At 43.6% G+C, this 17388-nt stretch overlaps 2 protein-coding genes across 2 annotated transcripts; one reads left to right on the forward strand and one right to left on the reverse strand.

The window, feature by feature from the left end:
• Positions 1-6394: 6394 nt before the first annotated feature.
• On the forward strand, positions 6395-11783 carry LOC147315311 (olfactory receptor 2K2-like). Its single transcript, XM_086260450.1, has 3 exons — positions 6395-6413; positions 9181-10085; positions 11382-11783. Exons 2-3 carry the CDS (start codon positions 9333-9335, stop codon positions 11781-11783), a joined length of 1155 nt encoding a protein of 384 aa, XP_086116576.1. The 5' UTR covers positions 6395-6413; positions 9181-9332.
• Positions 11784-14502: 2719 nt separating this feature from the next.
• On the reverse strand, positions 14503-15444 carry LOC147315312 (olfactory receptor 10J5-like). Its single transcript, XM_086260451.1, has one exon. The coding sequence runs from the start codon at positions 15442-15444 to the stop codon at positions 14503-14505; it is 942 nt and encodes a 313-aa protein (XP_086116577.1).
• Between the last annotated feature and the right edge of the window lie 1944 nt (positions 15445-17388).

The raw sequence follows: 17388 nt of genomic DNA on the forward strand, positions 1-17388 counted from the left end.
ACAAACCTCCTTGATGCCATGAAAGGCACATTATACAATACAGAAACATGACTGTTAGAAGTTTTAGTTTTCAGGTATCAGAGGTATAATCAGCTAGAGCAACTTTAGGAACTGCTGCCACGAATTGTGGAGCAATGAGTGAAACCCTGAAGGAGGCAGGTAGTCCAAGAAGCAGAAAAGCAGAGAAAGAAGAACTGAAGACGGCGCCGTCCACAGAGAAGTTCCTCCCCCCACCAAACACTATCCATCCAAATTTTAGATGTCCAACCGTGACACAACATGAAGTTCAACATCTTGGGCAGCTTTGACTGGATCGTCATGTGGACGTCTGTGACAGGTGCAGGAAATTTACATGATTAAAACATTTTTTATTTTAAAAATCCACGTTGTTGTTGTAAATACAGATTATTTATAAACAAACTTGATTTATCACGTGTTAGCCTGTAGATTTATTCACTACATGTGATTTTTTTTGTTATTATCTTACATTTTCCTGGTTTTCTTTAACTGGTTTACTTATTTCAATAAATCAACGTATTTGTTTTTTAATTAGGTTAAAACTGTCATTTATTAAAGTGTGTTATTAAACTGCCCCCAACTGCCTCCCTCTTCCCACTCCATCAAACCCCCCAGGCATGCAGGACCTTGGAGTGCAGGCATGTCACTGAGGTGCAGGAGAGGCCACCTGTTTTAAATGCAGCACGCAGCAAGACCACATATGAACAGGCAGAGAGAGGTATGGGGTCTTCATAACTCCGTTCTCTGTTCGCCATCGGGGGCAGGGGGCTGGGAGGAGTAGTTGGCCATCTGGTCTGGATCCGGGATGCTGGCTTCTTTGCTTGTATATGTGTGCATGAGGGTGGGAATGCGCGTTTGTGTCTGTGTGTGCCTGTTTGTCTGTGTTTATATGTTATGTTTTTCTCTTAGACTCCACCTCTCTGTGAACATCTCCGGCCCTCCAAAGTGTGGAAGCCTATCTCCCCCCATCACACTCCCTGCCAGTGGCTGATGTCCTCAGGCATCGGTGCGTTGGTGGTTTTTGGTGTCCGGTGCTGGGCCCTCAGGTATGTAACAGCTCATTCCTGGTGGCTGCTTGGAGGGGCCTGGCGCCTGTGACTCGGTCGGGCCCCTTCAGGGCCTGGGGCTCAGTCCTCTCTGGCACAGCTGGCTGCAGGCAGAGCCTGCGGGCATTTCACCCAGCAGCCCCCCGTGGCTTCTGCACCGTGGCTGCTGGGTGACCCCTCATCTGGAACTGTTCACAGCTCTTTCAAGGAGGGTGGCTTTGCTGGCGCTCTGGTGGTCCTCCGTGGGCTCCCGCACTCTGGACGGCCTCTAGATGTCTGGGGCCTGGATCTCTTCCATGCCTGCTTCATGTCCCTGGGGGCAGGGCTATGACTCCCCACACCTACCGATCTACTATTAGACATTTACATGGAGAAACCTTATGGATACAAGCGCTCTCACACACACAGGTGGACAAAAAGGTATTCACAGACACACACTCTCTTGGCTGGCTGCTGCCTCCAAACATATCATGCATTGTCAGTCTTGTGTGCTGCTCAGTACGATTCAGTATTTATTATTTGCTGTTACCTGTGCTTATGCTAGTTGTTGTAGTTTCCCTACTCTGCTTTTTGCTTGTGTTTTTTTCTCAGCAGGTGGTGAATAAGATTTTCAGTGTCTTTTCTCTTTGTCCCTCTTCTCCTCTAGTTTATTCTTTCTGATTGTAATAATAAAATAAAAATAAATAATAAAGAGTGAATCAACTATGACAATCAAGTATAGGAAAAGGTCCACTTGGGAAAGTAAACCTGTTGGGCATTTTTCTTGGCCTTCAGACAACAGTTTTGATTGCTACAGTGCTGGACAGGGAAGGCATAATAAGAAAAAAATGTTAAACGCACCAGCGTCAAACAGAACGTGGATAAAGTTTGGATCCAAAAAAGAAAATCTTTAAAATGAATCAGAATATTACATTTTAATAGCCTTAACCTCAGAAAACCTTAACCTCCACTCTTTCTTACATCTTCTTCCACCTATCAGTGAAAAGCTGAACTTTCAGTAAAGTTACTGCATTAATGCTCGCTGCAGCATCAGCTGACGCACCGTGACCACAGCCAGAAGAAAGGAAGCGATGGTGGTGTGGCCTGAAAGCATTGTGCAGCAAGCTGCTGTCACACCGAATTACTCAGTGACCAGCAGAAACCACGGTCTCCATGGCTACAAGAACTTTGAAGAGTCACTCTGATTCCACATGAATAAAACATCTGATATATGAACACAAACACTGCCTGCTGCGTCAGCTTTAGGTTTTTCTGGCTAACACTTCTCTGACACTAACGTGAAACATGTTACAGGAAGCTAACGTGGCGCTGGGATCAGTGCCGTCTTGGACCGAGAGTTGACTTTTAGTTATTTCCACAAAAGATGAATTTAAGACTTTGAACAAAGTGAGAGAACTTTTCTGTTGAAGTAAACCTGCTGATGCTGTAAGAGTTACATCATCACTGTAACAGGTAGATTAAAGGTCACCTGTGCATGTAAACATTTCTGTCCCTGAGGTGTCTCCTCATTAGCCACAGTTTCCTCCAACTCCCTCTGATGCAACTATCTGTGAGTGCTTTTGACCAGAGAGACCAATCAGCCGGAGCGGACCTCAGCTCTGGTCTCAGAGGGCTGAGGACGGTAATGACCCCCCTCAGAGGACCCACCCATGAAGACACACCCTGCAAACTTCATACAGACTTTCTGAAACACTGCTCCAGCTTTTTCCTGATGTTGTAGAATGTGTTGTCCATATTTATGTGGACACCAACTCTGAACATCCACCAGCTCACTGCTGATCCATTTAGTGTTGCACTTTAGCCACATGCTAAGAAACAGAAAATAATATACACATTGAGGCATGAACTCAATTTGTTTGTCTGTGTGTGTGTATGCGACAGTGGGAAGGAAAAACTCCCTTTTAACAGGAAGAAACCTCCGGCAGAACCAGGCTCAGGGAGGGGCGGGGCCATCTGCTGTGATTGGTTGGGGTGAGAGAAGGAAGACGGGATAAAGACATGCTGTGGAAGAGAGACAGAGGTTAATAACAGATATGATTCAATGCAGAGAGGTCTGTTAACACATAGTGAGTGAAGAAGAAACACCCAGTGCATCATGGGAATCCCCCAGCAGCCTACGTCTATTGCAGCATAACTAAGGGAGGATTCAGGGTCACCTGGTCCAGCCCTAACTATATGCTTTAGCAAAAAGGAAAGTTTGAAGCCTAATCTTGAAAGTAGAGATAGTGTCTGTCTCCTGAATCCAAACTGGAAGCTGGTTCCACAGAAGAGGGGCCTGAAAACTGATACTAAAACACATGTACCTATTGTATACTTTAATACGAGGTGTAATGAAGACCTGAGGATTTTACCAGCAAACAACTCCATGACTGTGATGATAATGATGATGCAATATTCACATTTGTTTGTGTGTCTGTTATATCTAATCTATGGCAATCTAAGTATGGAACTGTAATTATATTAATAATATTACCGTTAAGGCGCATGAGTGTAAGAATCAACTTGTTAAGAATCTGTAAGAAATACTTCTCTTCATCTGTTTTAAAATTCATCTTGAATCTATTGGTATCATTTTTATGTGCTTGCACTCTGTCGTATTATCAAGTAACTGTTTTGAATTGTTCTGGGTATTTGATGGCAAACACACTCCTACCCACTACTTGTTTATTGTTCCTTTGGTTTGTTGTTTTATTGTGAAAAATGAATGAATCTCTCACTCCCTCTCGCTGTCTCTTGTGTCAAGCTTGCGTTTCCCAGTTCATGTCTCTCCATTTTTCCTGTTTTACTTTGAAAGTCTTGTTTCCATGTTCATTGTGTTTAGTTTTGCTTCCCCTGTGGCATTATGATTATTTGTGTCAGCTGTTTTTCCCCAGGTGTTTCCACTTCCCTCATTACCATCCTGTGTATTTAAGTCCTCTGTCTCCCTCTGTTCAGGGTCGGGTCGTCTGTTTTCCTTTGTGTCATGGCATGTCTCTGGGTTTTTCCTGTCATAGTTTTCATAGTTAGTCTTAGTGTTCACAGTTTAGTTTTGTCCCAGTTTGTCTTGCCTTTGTTTTTTCCTGTCAGCCAAATAAACAGCCTGCTTTTGTTGTACCTAAGCTTTCTCTGTTTACCGTGTCTGCTTTTGGGTCTGCTCCGCAAACACACCGGTCCACCCTGCCGTGACCCTTACATGCTACAGTTCTGTCAGAGGTGAACATTTTCTGCCTGTTCGTTTATCCAGAGTTATGTTATGTGAGAACCAAAACAAACTTTTCCCAGGTTTTATATCTCACACTCGGTGCTCACTCAGAAACAGCCCTATCAGATACTTCGATCTTTATACAAGTCGATCAGAACAGAAGCTTACATGAACCTATGTACATGTTTCTGTGCAGCCTGTTTGTGAATGAGCTGTATGGTAGTACAGGGCTGTTTCCGCTCCTCTCTGCTTCACTTAGCAAAGTTTAGAGAAAGTGAATGGAAAAACACTTTCAATACACATTTAGGCCACTTTGAATACTGCTGTGATTTGACATATACAGTTAGGTCCATATGTATTTGGACACTGACAGAAGTTTTGTTTATTTACCTGTTTACTGAAACATATTCCCATTCTACACTGGATTTCAGGTAACGCTTGACGGCTCGTAAAGCTTGCGTGAGCTTGTCTTTGAGTAGAAGATGGAGAGGGGGTGCTTAGCTTATTAATTACTTCAGATAAGGTACCGATAAAAACTGAGCTGATTTCTGAATGAACAGAAGTGACAGCAGCAGCTTGGGGGGAGTTGATGAATTAAAAGACTGATTAGGGGAAAATAATCTTCTATAATAATAACCCCACAAATCGTCCGAGAGCAGAGTGCGAGGCCACTGAACTTCATCGGAGATGATAAGCCATTTAGAAGCAGTCAGAACCGTGAGTCGACTTAGAGAGTGGTCTCGAATAATTGTGTCGAGGGTGGATACTAGATAATGCTAGTCCTTATCTACGAATGATGGATATGGAAGGAACCCGGATTCTGCAGCGGAGGCAGGTTGCTGGACGGGCCCCTCGGAAGGCAAACAAAGGCTGGTGCGGTTCTCCAGAACCCCCAGCGGGAACAACAGATGAAGGCCGGACGGGCCCCTCGGACCCTCCAGCAGGACCAGGTTGCAGAACAGAGGACTGGGGAGAGGAGTGGCGATGGCAAGGGCGACATTTCCTTCTGGAAGAGGGAACCGGTGGAGAAATGGAGACCACCTCCTCCTCCGACCACATAGCCGCCAGGAAAAAGGCAGGTGAACGGACAGGCGAACAAGGTCCCGACTGACGGGAGGAAGGAGACGAAGTCTGTGACAGCGTTGAGGCAGGTGGAGAGTGTGTGTTGTCCTGGGGCAGCGGTAAAGAAGTGGAGGTGGAAATAGAGAGAGCAAGCTCGCCAGCCCTGACTTGCTCCCTCCAGGCAGCTATGGAGCTGCCCAGCACAGTGGCCGTAGAAAACAGATTTAGCCGAGGGTTGCTCCGAATGACAGCGTCTACTGCGCTTAGCCCAACCGCCATTGTTCTCAAATCCTTGGCCTGGGCAATGCGGTCAAGAAGCTTAATCATCTGATCCATCTCAGCGTTAAACTCAAAGGCTGAAGAGTCTGCAGGGTCCATGTTCTGGTCGCATCGTTCTGTCATGAATCGCTGTGTGGCAGACAGGAGTTGAACCCAAAATTAGGCACGTTTAAACACAAAGAACTCAGCTTTATTTACTGGCAGGGGAAAGTTATACAAAAGCAAACTAAACTAAACTAAACTCACAGTGAGATCCACACAGCATGAGGGCAGCAAGACTAAGACTCCAAGGTAAACCTACGCAAACAAAACACACAGCAAGATAAGGGTAGATCACAACATAGACAAACTGAAACACAGGGCTTAAATACACAGAGGAGCAATCAGGGAACGGGCAACAGGAGGGAAACACAGCTGGGGCAAATCAGGCCTAACGAAACAGGGGAAGATACATTAATATAAGACATGCACCTCCAAAGTAAAACAGGAAACATAACACAGACTGAACTTAAAGACACAGACTCACAGGCACTGCAACAGAGGGAACAGAGACGTGAACCATAAGACAGAACTCTAACAAAGAAACCGAAGACTAGAAATGACAAATAATATAATAAACTCAAAACCCTGGGTCAACAACCCAGGCATCCTAACACAAGTAGGCCTGCAGAGCGAGAGCGAAGCGCTCTAATAGGGTGATATGTTACTACAAGGTCATTAAGATAAGATGGGGCCTGATTATTTAAGACCTTGTATGTGAGGAGCAGGATTTTGAATTCTGGATTTAACAGGAAGCCAAAACAGGAGAAATCTGCTCTCTCTTTCTAGTCCCTGTCAGGACTCTTGCTGCAGCATTTTGGATCAGCTGAAGGCTTTTCAGTGAGTTTTTAGGACTTCCTGATAATAATGAATTACAGTCGTCCAGCCTGGAAGTAATAAATGCATGAACTAGTTTTTCAGCGTCACTCTGAGACAGGATATTTCTAACTTTAGAGATGTTGCACAAATGGAAGAAAGCAGTCTTACATATTTGTTTAATATGTGCGTTGAAGGACATGTCCTGGTCAAACATGACTCCAAGGTTCCTCACAGTGTTACTGGAGGCCAAGGTAATGCCATCCAGAGTAAGAATCTGGTTAGATACCATATTTCTAAGATTTTCAGGGCCGAGTACAATAACCTCAGTTTTATCTGAATTAAGAAGCAGAAAGTTAGCGGCCATCCAGGTCTTTATGTCTTTAAGACATTCCTGCAGTTTAACTCATTGGTGTGTGTTATCTGGCTTCATGGATAGATAGAGCTGGGTGTCATCTGCATAGCAGTGTAAATGTATGCTATGTCTTCTAATGATGCTGCCTAAGGGAAGCATGTATAATGTAAACAGAATTGGTCCTAGCACTGAACCCTGTGGAACTCCATAATTAACCTCAGTGTGTGAAGAGGACTCTCCATTTACATGCACAAACTGGAGTCTATTAGATAGATATGATACAAACCACTGCAGCACAGTACCTGTAATACCTACAGCATGTTCTAATCGCTCTAATAGGATATTATGGTCGACAGTATCGAACGCTGCACTGAGGTCTAGCAGGACAAGCACAGAGATGAGTCCACTGTCAGAGGCCATAAGAAGATCATTTGTAACCTTCACTAAAGCTGTTTCTGTGCTGTGATGAGCTCTGAAACCTGACTGAAACTCTTCAAATAAACCTCTGCAGATGATCTGTTAGCTGTTTGACAACTACTCTTTCAAGGATGTTTGATATGAAAGGAAGGTTGGAGGTTGGCCTATAATTAGCTAAGACTGCTGGGTCTAGAGATGCTTTTTGAGTAAAGGTTTAACTACAGCCAGCTTGAAGGCCTGTGGTACATAGCTGATTATTAGAGATAGGTTGATCATATTTAAGATCGAAGCATTAATTAATGGCAGGACTTCTTTGAGCAGTTTTGTAGGAATGGGGTCTAAAAGACACGTTGATGGTTTGGAGGAAGTAATTATTGAAGTTAACTCAGAAAGATCAATTAGAGAAAAAGAGTCTAACTTAACATCAATGGTACTAAGAGTAGCTGATGAAGTCATTACTAGTTAATGTTATTTAATATGAAGGTAATAGCAGAGTGTTACAGGCATAGCCCGAAAGCATGTAGCCTCATGGGCAGTGTAGTCCGTGCTGCAGGGAGAATGGACTGCCATACCCGTTAAGTGTCTGTGAGCGAGTGTCTGTGTACGAGCTGTTATCGAGCAGAAACGGGAGCTGGAAGCATGTAAATATAATAATAACCACTGCAGCCAAGAAGAGTGCCTGACGAGCCCAGCTGTAAGTAAGCTATTAAGACTCGACTGTACACTGTGTTCGTGTTTCCTCTGAAACAATAAGCAGCCTTTCAACGCCTCTCTGTCTCTAGCAAAGTTGACCCACACAACAAAGTAAAGCTAGTTTTCAGCTACGAGCCCGACACAAACCTGACGTATCAGCCAGAGGTCCCTTTACTACGGTTCGGAGCCGCGGACCTGTTTTATATACGCGAGGAATAGTTTTCTATACGAGATCGCTGCAAAAAGTGCAGCCTTACCTAATGTCCACCTACTGTTACTCATTTATATGAAGATTTAAACATCTGGTTGGTGTTGGTGTGGCGAGTATAACTCCGAAATGACAACACAGGCACGGCTTCTTCAAGACGGGCGCTTTGCTGCATTTATTGAACGCCGTGAAAACTACAAACATAAAACACAAAGGCTCGTGGCCACCTGCCACTTCGGAGGTCCTAGAACAATAACTTTACAGTCCTGTGCATTCTTGAACAGCTGGTAGACTAACCAGGCTTTTGCAGATAGCTCGCTGAACTCCTTAGCGTGATTATTAAAAGTGGGCTCACAGCCTATATTATCACGCCCAAACCTCGCGATAATAGCGGTGTAACAAAACTGGTTCTTTGTGACAAGATAAACATGTCTCTTGTACAAGATAAACACACCTTTACAATATTGTCCACAGAAATGTACAAGCAAGAACATTTTAACTGCTGGAACCATCTATTAAACTTCTTTATACATAAGCCATTTCTGTGACACTTACAGCGAGTATCCTTCAGTAACAGTAACAAACCACACAACCTGCATTTGAAATGTTGGCTACCACAGCAGTGTAGTATTGCAGCATGGCATTTGGGTCTTCTAACTAAAATAGGAAAACTTCACACACAAACAGCACCCATCCCTGTGGATCATTGTAAATGCCATTGGAAACACACCGTGTTATGTTGCCAGTTTGAAAGCTGATGTTAACATTTCATAGCAGTCAGCAGCCAGTGGAAGGTTCAGAGGATGATGTCATTCTGCTGCTGGGGGCGTCTGCTGAGCTGAAGGCTTTAAAAGAAGCTGGTCTGATGCACTCACTGCTTTTTGACTTTTCGGAAGGTTTTCAGTTAAAAACTCTGACAGGTTCCTTTAATTTGCTCTGTGAAATATTGTTATGCAGTTACACATTTCTCATCAGTTCATGTGTGTTTTTATATGAAAATATTTGGTGTAAGTATTGTTCATTAAGCTGATTGTGACGGACCTTTGCATCATGATAAACTTCACAGAGGGCTCATACTTCATCCTTGGTGCCTACTTTGATGCCGGGCCTACAAAATACTTGTTTTTCTTGCTTCTCTTGTCTTTATATTTTTTAATCATTACTGCCAACCTCCTGCTGATTGTGGTTATCTGTGTGAACAGAAGCTTACATGAACCTATGTACATGTTTCTGTGCAGCCTGTTTGTGAATGAGCTGTATGGTAGCACAGGGCTGTTTCCGCTCCTCCTGGTTCAGATCCTCTCTGATGTTCACACTGTTTCTGCTCCTCTCTGCTTCCTGCAGATCTTCTGTCTGTACACTTATGGAAGTGTGGAGTTTTATAACTTAGCCGTCATGTCTTATGACAGATATCTTGCCATCTGCTGTCCTCTGCAGTATAACATGCGAATGACATCCAGCACAGTTTCTGTGCTCATCGCTGTGTCGTGGATCTCTGCTTTGTTGCTGGTTGCTGTGACAGTTTCTCTGAGCTCACCTCTGCAGCTGTGTGGGAACATCATCAACAAAGTGTACTGTGATAACTATGCCATTGTTAAACTGGCCTGTTCTGACACCACACTCAATAACATCTATGGACTGATCAGCACAGCATTCACCATTTTTCTGCCTCTCACGTTAATCTTTTTCACCTACATGAGGATCCTGAAAGTCTGTTTTTCTGGATCCAAACAGACCCGACAGAAAGCCGTCAGCACCTGCACGCCTCACCTCGCTTCTCTGCTCAACTTCTCTTTTGGGGCTTGCTTTGAAATAGTACAGAGCAGATTTAATATGAACAATGTACCAAACATTTTACGTATTTTGATATCACTGTACTGGCTTATATGTCAGCCGCTCTTTAATCCTGTGCTGTACGGGCTGAAAATGTCCAAAATTTATGACATTTGTAAAAGTTTGCTCTACTGGAAAGTTTGGATCATGTAGCAGATGTAATTAAACAAATGAGAATATTTAAAGACATTTCTTCACTGGCTGTTGTTTCCCGTTAGGCTGCATTCAGTCTTCAGCCACTTAAACACTGTAAGAGACAGCAAAGCCTTTAATCATTCAGCAACACATAAGCAGCCACACGGTACCTTCCACATGTGTTCATGTAGGACACAGGTGTCGAACTCCAGGCCTCGAGGGCCGGGGTCCTGCAGGTTTTAGATCTCACCTTGGGTCAACACACCTGAATCAAATGATTAGTTCATTACCAGGCCTCTGGAGAACTTCAGGACATGTTGAGGAGGTCATTTATCCATTTAAATCAGCCGTGTTGGATCAAGGACACATCTAAAACCTGCAGGACACCGGCCCTTGAGGCCTGGAGTTTGACACCCCTGATGTAGGATGTCCAGATAAAATTGGTAAAAGCGACACCAACATGGTGGACCTTTTGTCACTGAATTCTTTGAGACACTCAAAAAAGCAGATTTCAGCAATTTTTTAAAATTAGATTCTCCAACACTGAAAGAAAAAGTCTGCCAAGAATGCTGGGTTTAACTTTTTACATCAAAGTTATTTACTAAAGTAAGATGGAACGTTTAAATGTTACATTTAATGAAATCTAGTTTGAGATGTTCTAAGAGAGGTGGAGTCTGAGACCCAACCTGACATATAGACACAGACTAACAGGCTGTCAGGGGTCGTGTGTGGATGCAAGGAGGAGATGACCCAAAAGCAGGACTCACGGCGCAGGATACAGAAGTTTATTATAGTGAGCGGATGAACAGAACATGAACAAACGCTGACTGGCTGGATGATTGAATGGCTGGCTGAATTGGAAACACACACGGGAACGATGGCAGTGACAACATCACATCAATGACAAGACGGTGAAGGACTTAAATACTCTGACTGATGAGGATGATGACCGGTGAGTACACAGCTGAACATAAGCTGACACATAGGAAGTAGAACCAGAATTACTGACTCTGAGACAGAGGGCTGGCACGGTGAAGCGGGAAACATGAATGTGGAAAATAAACGGAACATGAACTAAAATGCTGAGTCAATGACCCAGGAACCCTGACACAGACACACACAAACATAAACATGCATTCCCACTGTGAAATGCACTTCACACACGCACACACATGCACGTTTGTTTGTCGCCAGATGCCACGTTTATTTCTAGTTTTCATTTATTAAGATAGTCCACAGTCTGACAGCTCCAGTCTCAGCTGATTTCCCCTCCGCTCCTCTCCCGTCTCACTATAAAAGGGGAAGGAAACCATCATCAGTCCAAACGCCATCAGCTGTTCTCACCTGCGTCTCCAGCACCGCCCCGTTGAGCTCACTGCACCACTCCTCCCCTGCAGCCGCGCCCGGGACCACACCTCCACCACACCCACTCTCATGCACACATCTACAAATACTCAGCTCTCACCCAACATGGAGACACACAGAAATGAACACTGTACACGCACTCACACTCCCAGTACATACTCTATAACAGGTACCATCACCCCCGAGACCCAGGAGATGTTTCTCTTTAATCTGGGGTTGAGACCGCCCCCTGGTCCTGCAGCAGCAAGGAGGCCCACCATCCCAGACCCCAACCAGATGGCCAACTCCTTCCCCCGGCTCCCCGCCCCCAACAGGGAACAGGGAACGGGGATGTGAGAAGACCCCATACCTCACTCCACCCGCTCATATGTGGTGTTGATGCATGCTTTTCTAAAATGCATTTAAATGGTGGTGCTAACAATCCTCTGCCAAATAGCATCTGGTAGCAGCATGGCCCCTCCCGGGAACCCTCAATGTCTACATGTATTTAAAATTAAGAGGTGGGCACCGGGGCCAGAAGTGAGGTTGAATAAACAGACTGTTCTCTGGATACCGGTAAGTGAGCCAACCCCCAAGGCCCTATATGTCGACCCAAATTTAGGCCGTTACAGCTGCAGACTGCAGCCCCATAACCATCAGATGGCATCTGAGGCTGTAGGGCTTCAAAAACAAAGAACTTCTTCAAAGGCCTCGTCTCCCTGAACGCCACAGAACTGACCGTTTGGACCAAACATGGGACGTTGAAAGGTGGAAGAGAGTTTTATTCTCTGATGAGAACAAATGTAACCTTGATGGTCCTGATGGTTTCCAACGCTACTGGCATGACAAGCAGATCCCACCTGAGGTGGTTTCTATAACGATGGAGCTCATCACTGAGCTCATGTTTGGATCTTTGATTTCTGTTTTTGGGGGTTTACAGTTTTTTTTGGAGGTGTGGTCCTAAACTTTTGATCAGCAGTTTAATTGATATTGGTGGTGATTTAAATGCTTCATGACGATCGCATCAAAGCACCATTCAGCGTCTCAATTCTCCCTGCTGTCCTCCAGGGTGTTGGAAATGATTAAGCCTATTTATTTAGTTATTCATCAATTGATTGGTATGATTTGAAGCTTAAAAAGGTTCGTTCTAAGCTAACATTTAGTTTAGTTTGGTTTTGGGGGTTTTTCCACCAAGTCTCTGGTGTCTGACATCACTTATGCATTTCTATTCTGTCAGCTACCTTTCCATCCTCAGTGGCATCAAAAACTCAAAGTTTTAGTCCATAATGAACACCATGTTTAAACTTAAGGGCATCGATAAGTGCATGTGGCACCAGGAAATCCTAGGCCAAAGGTTGATGATTGATGTTATGATCATATCATCAGATCTGTGGTCAGATGTTCTGGTCACTCGGGTGAAGAGAGAGGCTGAGGTGATCGCCACCTGGTGATGAATTGGATCAGGTGGTCAGGGAGGACGCTGGACAGACTTGGAGCACCCACATGTATAGTGAGAATCAGCTGGGAACACCTAGCACAGGGCCCGGTCCGCAAAATCTTCCACCTCTGGCAGATCTTCAGCAGCATTCCAAGGAATACTGGAGCCCTCAGGACTCTTGCTGCAGCATTTTGGATTAACTGAAGGCTTTTCGGGGAATTTTTAGAGGCCATGCTGCTAGTGAGTCGGTTATGAGCTAAGCTAAGCTAGCAAAATCTAAAGACACAGAGAGCGAATACAAATTAGCGAGTGAGTACACAGAGAGTGCTTCGGATGAAGCACGTGAAGATTCTACTATGAAATAAGAAGTTTTTTTTATTAAATTGCTCCGCAGATAAACTACACAAAAACCCCACTGTGTTGGAACAGGAAGTGATGCTCTTCCGCAGAGAGAGCCAACGCCAGGTAAAAGCTCCTGACAGTCTGAACTCTTAAGATAACATGAACAGCAGTAAAAGTAAAACCTTGAATAAGCATTGAAGAGCTGTATATTAGTTAAATGTAGTTATTGCTAAAACATATTAATAGAAATGATCAGTAGGCCTGCTGGGTGTTTATGCAAAAGAAGCTCTGAGGAGAAAGTTGTTTTTTTCAGCCATGAAATCATCCTGGTGTTTGATTCCTGAACATTTCATCTCTTTCTCCTGGATGAAGGTAAACCGGTTCCTCTGGAGAAATTGTTTTTAAGATTGTTTTTGAAATTTACAATTTGACTGTCATTTTGCAGAAGATAAGACATTTCTACACTCAGTGAAATAAGGGTCAAAGGTCATTGAACCACAAAGGTTGTTCTCTAAAGTGAGGTGTGCTGGCTGCAACAATTTGTGCATTTCACCTATAAAGATGTCTTACATCTGACCTTAGATCAGCTGTGACAGCCAGCTGTGTCTGAGCCTCTGACTCTGTGATGTCCGTCAGCACTTATAAGCTCCGCCCACCTCCTCTTTCATGATATGAAGTATGTGCATTCACAACCTGAGCAGACTGTTGTTTTTTTTGTTGTTTAGTTTTATGGGTTGTTTAATTTACCTTTCATACCTTTGCATTCTTAATTTTGCCCTGAGACAAAGAGGCAACAAATGTTGAAATAAAAAATTATCAAACAAACAAACAAAAGAAAAAAAGGTGAACCGCAATAATGCTAAGAATTTGTAATGGTATTGAAATGTTGTGAGGGGAGTTGTGGCGCTGCTGCAGTTTGCAGCTGATCCTGAGCATGTGCTGCCATGATGGGCCAGGCGTTAAAGCCTCTATGAGTGTCTGTGCTTTGTTTTAGCTGAGGATGCTTTCAGTTCTGTGAGGAAGGAGCACAGAACCCACAACTGACTGTCTGCCACCTTATCTCCCTCTCCCGATTAGACGCTTCAACCTCAGTCCAAAAAGCAGAGCATTTTCAGTGTTTTGCAGGTCTTGTTGCTGTCTAAGAGAAACGATGTAGTAGTTAGAAATAACATTATATGATATAGACTTCAGACTTTACAGAAAAATGAACGAGCCCTATTTATGGCAGTAATGAAGTACACAAAGAAATAAAATAAATAAAGCCAGACACATTTATTGTTTTCATTCTTTTTCAATCTAACTCAATATTGTGTTAACTTTTGAATAAAGCAAACTTTTACAAATGTCACGAATTTTGGACATTTTCAGCCCGTACAGCACAGGATTAAAGAGCGGCTGACACATAAGCCAGTACAGTGATATCAAAATACGCAGTACATTTGGTACAGTGTTCATATTAAATCTGCTCTGTACTATTTCAAAGCAGCCGCTGCAAGAGAAGTTGAGCAGAGAAGCGAGGTGAGGCGTGCAGGTGCTGACGGCTTTCTGTCGGGTCTGTTTGGATCCAGAAAAACAGACTTTCAGGATCCTCATGTAGGTGAAAAAGATTAACGTGACAGGAACGAACGCTGTGAATGCTGTGCTGATCAGTCCATAGATGTTATTGAGTGTGGTGTCAGAACAGGCCAGTTTAACAATGGCATAGTTATCACAGTACACTTTGTTGATGATGTTCCCACACAGCTGCAGAGGTGAGCTCAGAGAAACTGTCACAGCAACCAGCAACAAAGCATAGATCCACGACACAGCGATGAGCACAGAAACCGTGCTGGATGTCATTCGCATGTTATACTGCAGAGGACAGCAGATGGCAAGATATCTGTCATAAGACATGACGGCTAAGGTCAAAAATTCCACAACGACATACGAGTACAAAGAGAAGATCTGCAGGAAGCAGAGAGGAGCAGAAACAGTGTGAACATCAGAGAGGATCTGAAGCAGGAGGAGCGGAAACAGCCCTGTGCTACCATACAGCTCATTCACAAACAGGCTGCACAGAAACATGTACATAGGTTCATGTAAGCTTCTGTTCACACAGATAACCACAATCAGCAGGAGGTTCGCACAAATGATTAAAGAATATAAAGACAAGAGAAGCAAGAAAAACAAGTATTTTGTAGGCCCGGCATCAAAGTAGGCACCAAGGATGAAGTATGAGCCCTCTGTGAAGTTTATCATGATGCTCTAATTGTTCATCAAACAGTCTTAACACTAATTTTGTTACATATATGAATGTTAATTAACACAATTCACAAGCATCAAGACAACACATTAAATGCAGATGAATCATATTCAGTCACTGACATCAAAAACATTATATTCAACATATAAAATCCTTCCTGTGTGAAACTCAGGCTAACAGCATGTAAATCATACACACTCATACACACACCCTCAGACTGAAGCCCTGCTTCTTTTAAACCATTCAGCTCAGCAGACGTCACAGCAGCAGACTGATCTCATTATGAGAACTCCTGATTGGCTGCCTGAGTCAGAGGAAACCTGAAAGGACCTGCAGGACAAAGATGTGTCGTGACAGGTTTCCTATATGGCAGTGGGCCTTTAAAAGAGTTATAAACTTCAATCAAAATTTGGTTTACTTACTGTTTATAATAAGTTCGTGTGTACTTGTGTGTTTTCAGAGTTCTGCAGCAAACACTGCTCCACTTTAGATGACAGCAGATTAACAACTTGTAACGGCGGTCTGGCGAGGAAGGAGCAGCTAGCATGTCTAGCAGGCATGTGGTGTGGAGGTTAGCCGGACAACTCAGAGCCCAGTCAGTTAAACAGAACAGACCTTTACTTGTTGCTAGCAGAGTGAGAACATACAAGCCAGGTCTCCACGGCTCGAGTCTGTCCATTTTTTCTGCGAAAATGACATCACTTCCGGTTTCGGCCAGGTAATAGCGGACATACGATAGTTCACGCTGACGTCTATTCCAACCTAGGAAGTGTTGCCAACAGCTGATAGGATCGGCACTGGTTGGGTAGGAATACACCAAATGCACTGATTTCCACAATCATACACACCATTCCCCCCGTTTATGGACAACAGCGCTTGGACATCTCTCATGGACATTCAGATAAAACTCACGGACTTCAGTGTGGATCAGTGTTTTTGATGTTAACATGTGTTATTTATGGGGAACTCTTTTTGAGAATCTGTATTGCTTGGTATAAGCCAGAAGAATTTGCTTAGTTGTCTTTGTGCACCCCCACTGTCACGGCGGGGTGCGCCGATGTGTATGGAAACAGGACCCAAAAGCAGATGAAGACGAGGAGTTGTAAGTTTAAACAGAAAAGTGATCCTTTATTAGATGACGGCAGGGGTTAACCAGGAACCGAAAGCAAACTGACAAAAAACCCACTAAGAAACAAAAACTATAACATACAATGACAAAGACTGTAACTATGACTATGGTGGAAAAACGGGCGAAGACTATGACTATAACTGTAACTCTGGTGAGATAAACAGACGACCCGACAATGACATGCAGAAAACAGAGGGCTTAAATACATACATGAGGTGATCAGTGTGTGAATGGGTGGATGACTGGTTGTGTAAAGCACTTTGGGGTCCTTAGGGACTAGTAAAGCGCTATATAAATACAGGCCAGGCCATCAGGGGAAGTGGAGACACATGGGGGAACAGCTGACTGACATAAACCTAATGACAGGACCAGGAGGAGGAAAGCTAAATACAATGAACAAAGAACACATGACACTGTCAGAATAAAACGGGAAACACTAAAACTAGACATGACAACTCAACTTAACAGACCTAATACGTGATGAATAATACAAGAACCCAAAACATAGAAAACCAAGGGAACAATAATAAATAACAGCTTAAACTAAAGCTAGATAGGAAATGACACAAAAACTAATCACATATCAAAATGAGACAAATACAAAAATGAACTCAGAGCGCTGGGTCAGAGACCCAGCCTGTGACACCCACTGGGTTTTTCGGTTAATTGAATAGCTGCAGCAGGAGTGATTATTTAAGTTTTCCTTTTCTTTTCTTGTTATTTTTCTTTGGTTTCAGTTAAATACACGGTACCTGCAAAAGCGTTGTGTGTATTTATTAATTACTGCCCATCAGCTCCAGTAGCATTCCTA

Source organism: Aulonocara sp. 'chitande type north' Nkhata Bay, linkage group LG14, assembly GCF_057382095.1.
Source record: "Aulonocara sp. 'chitande type north' Nkhata Bay isolate Kocher_YH1m ecotype deep benthic linkage group LG14, A_spYH_male_GT1.1, whole genome shotgun sequence".
NCBI lineage: Eukaryota > Metazoa > Chordata > Actinopteri > Cichliformes > Cichlidae > Aulonocara > Aulonocara sp. 'chitande type north' Nkhata Bay.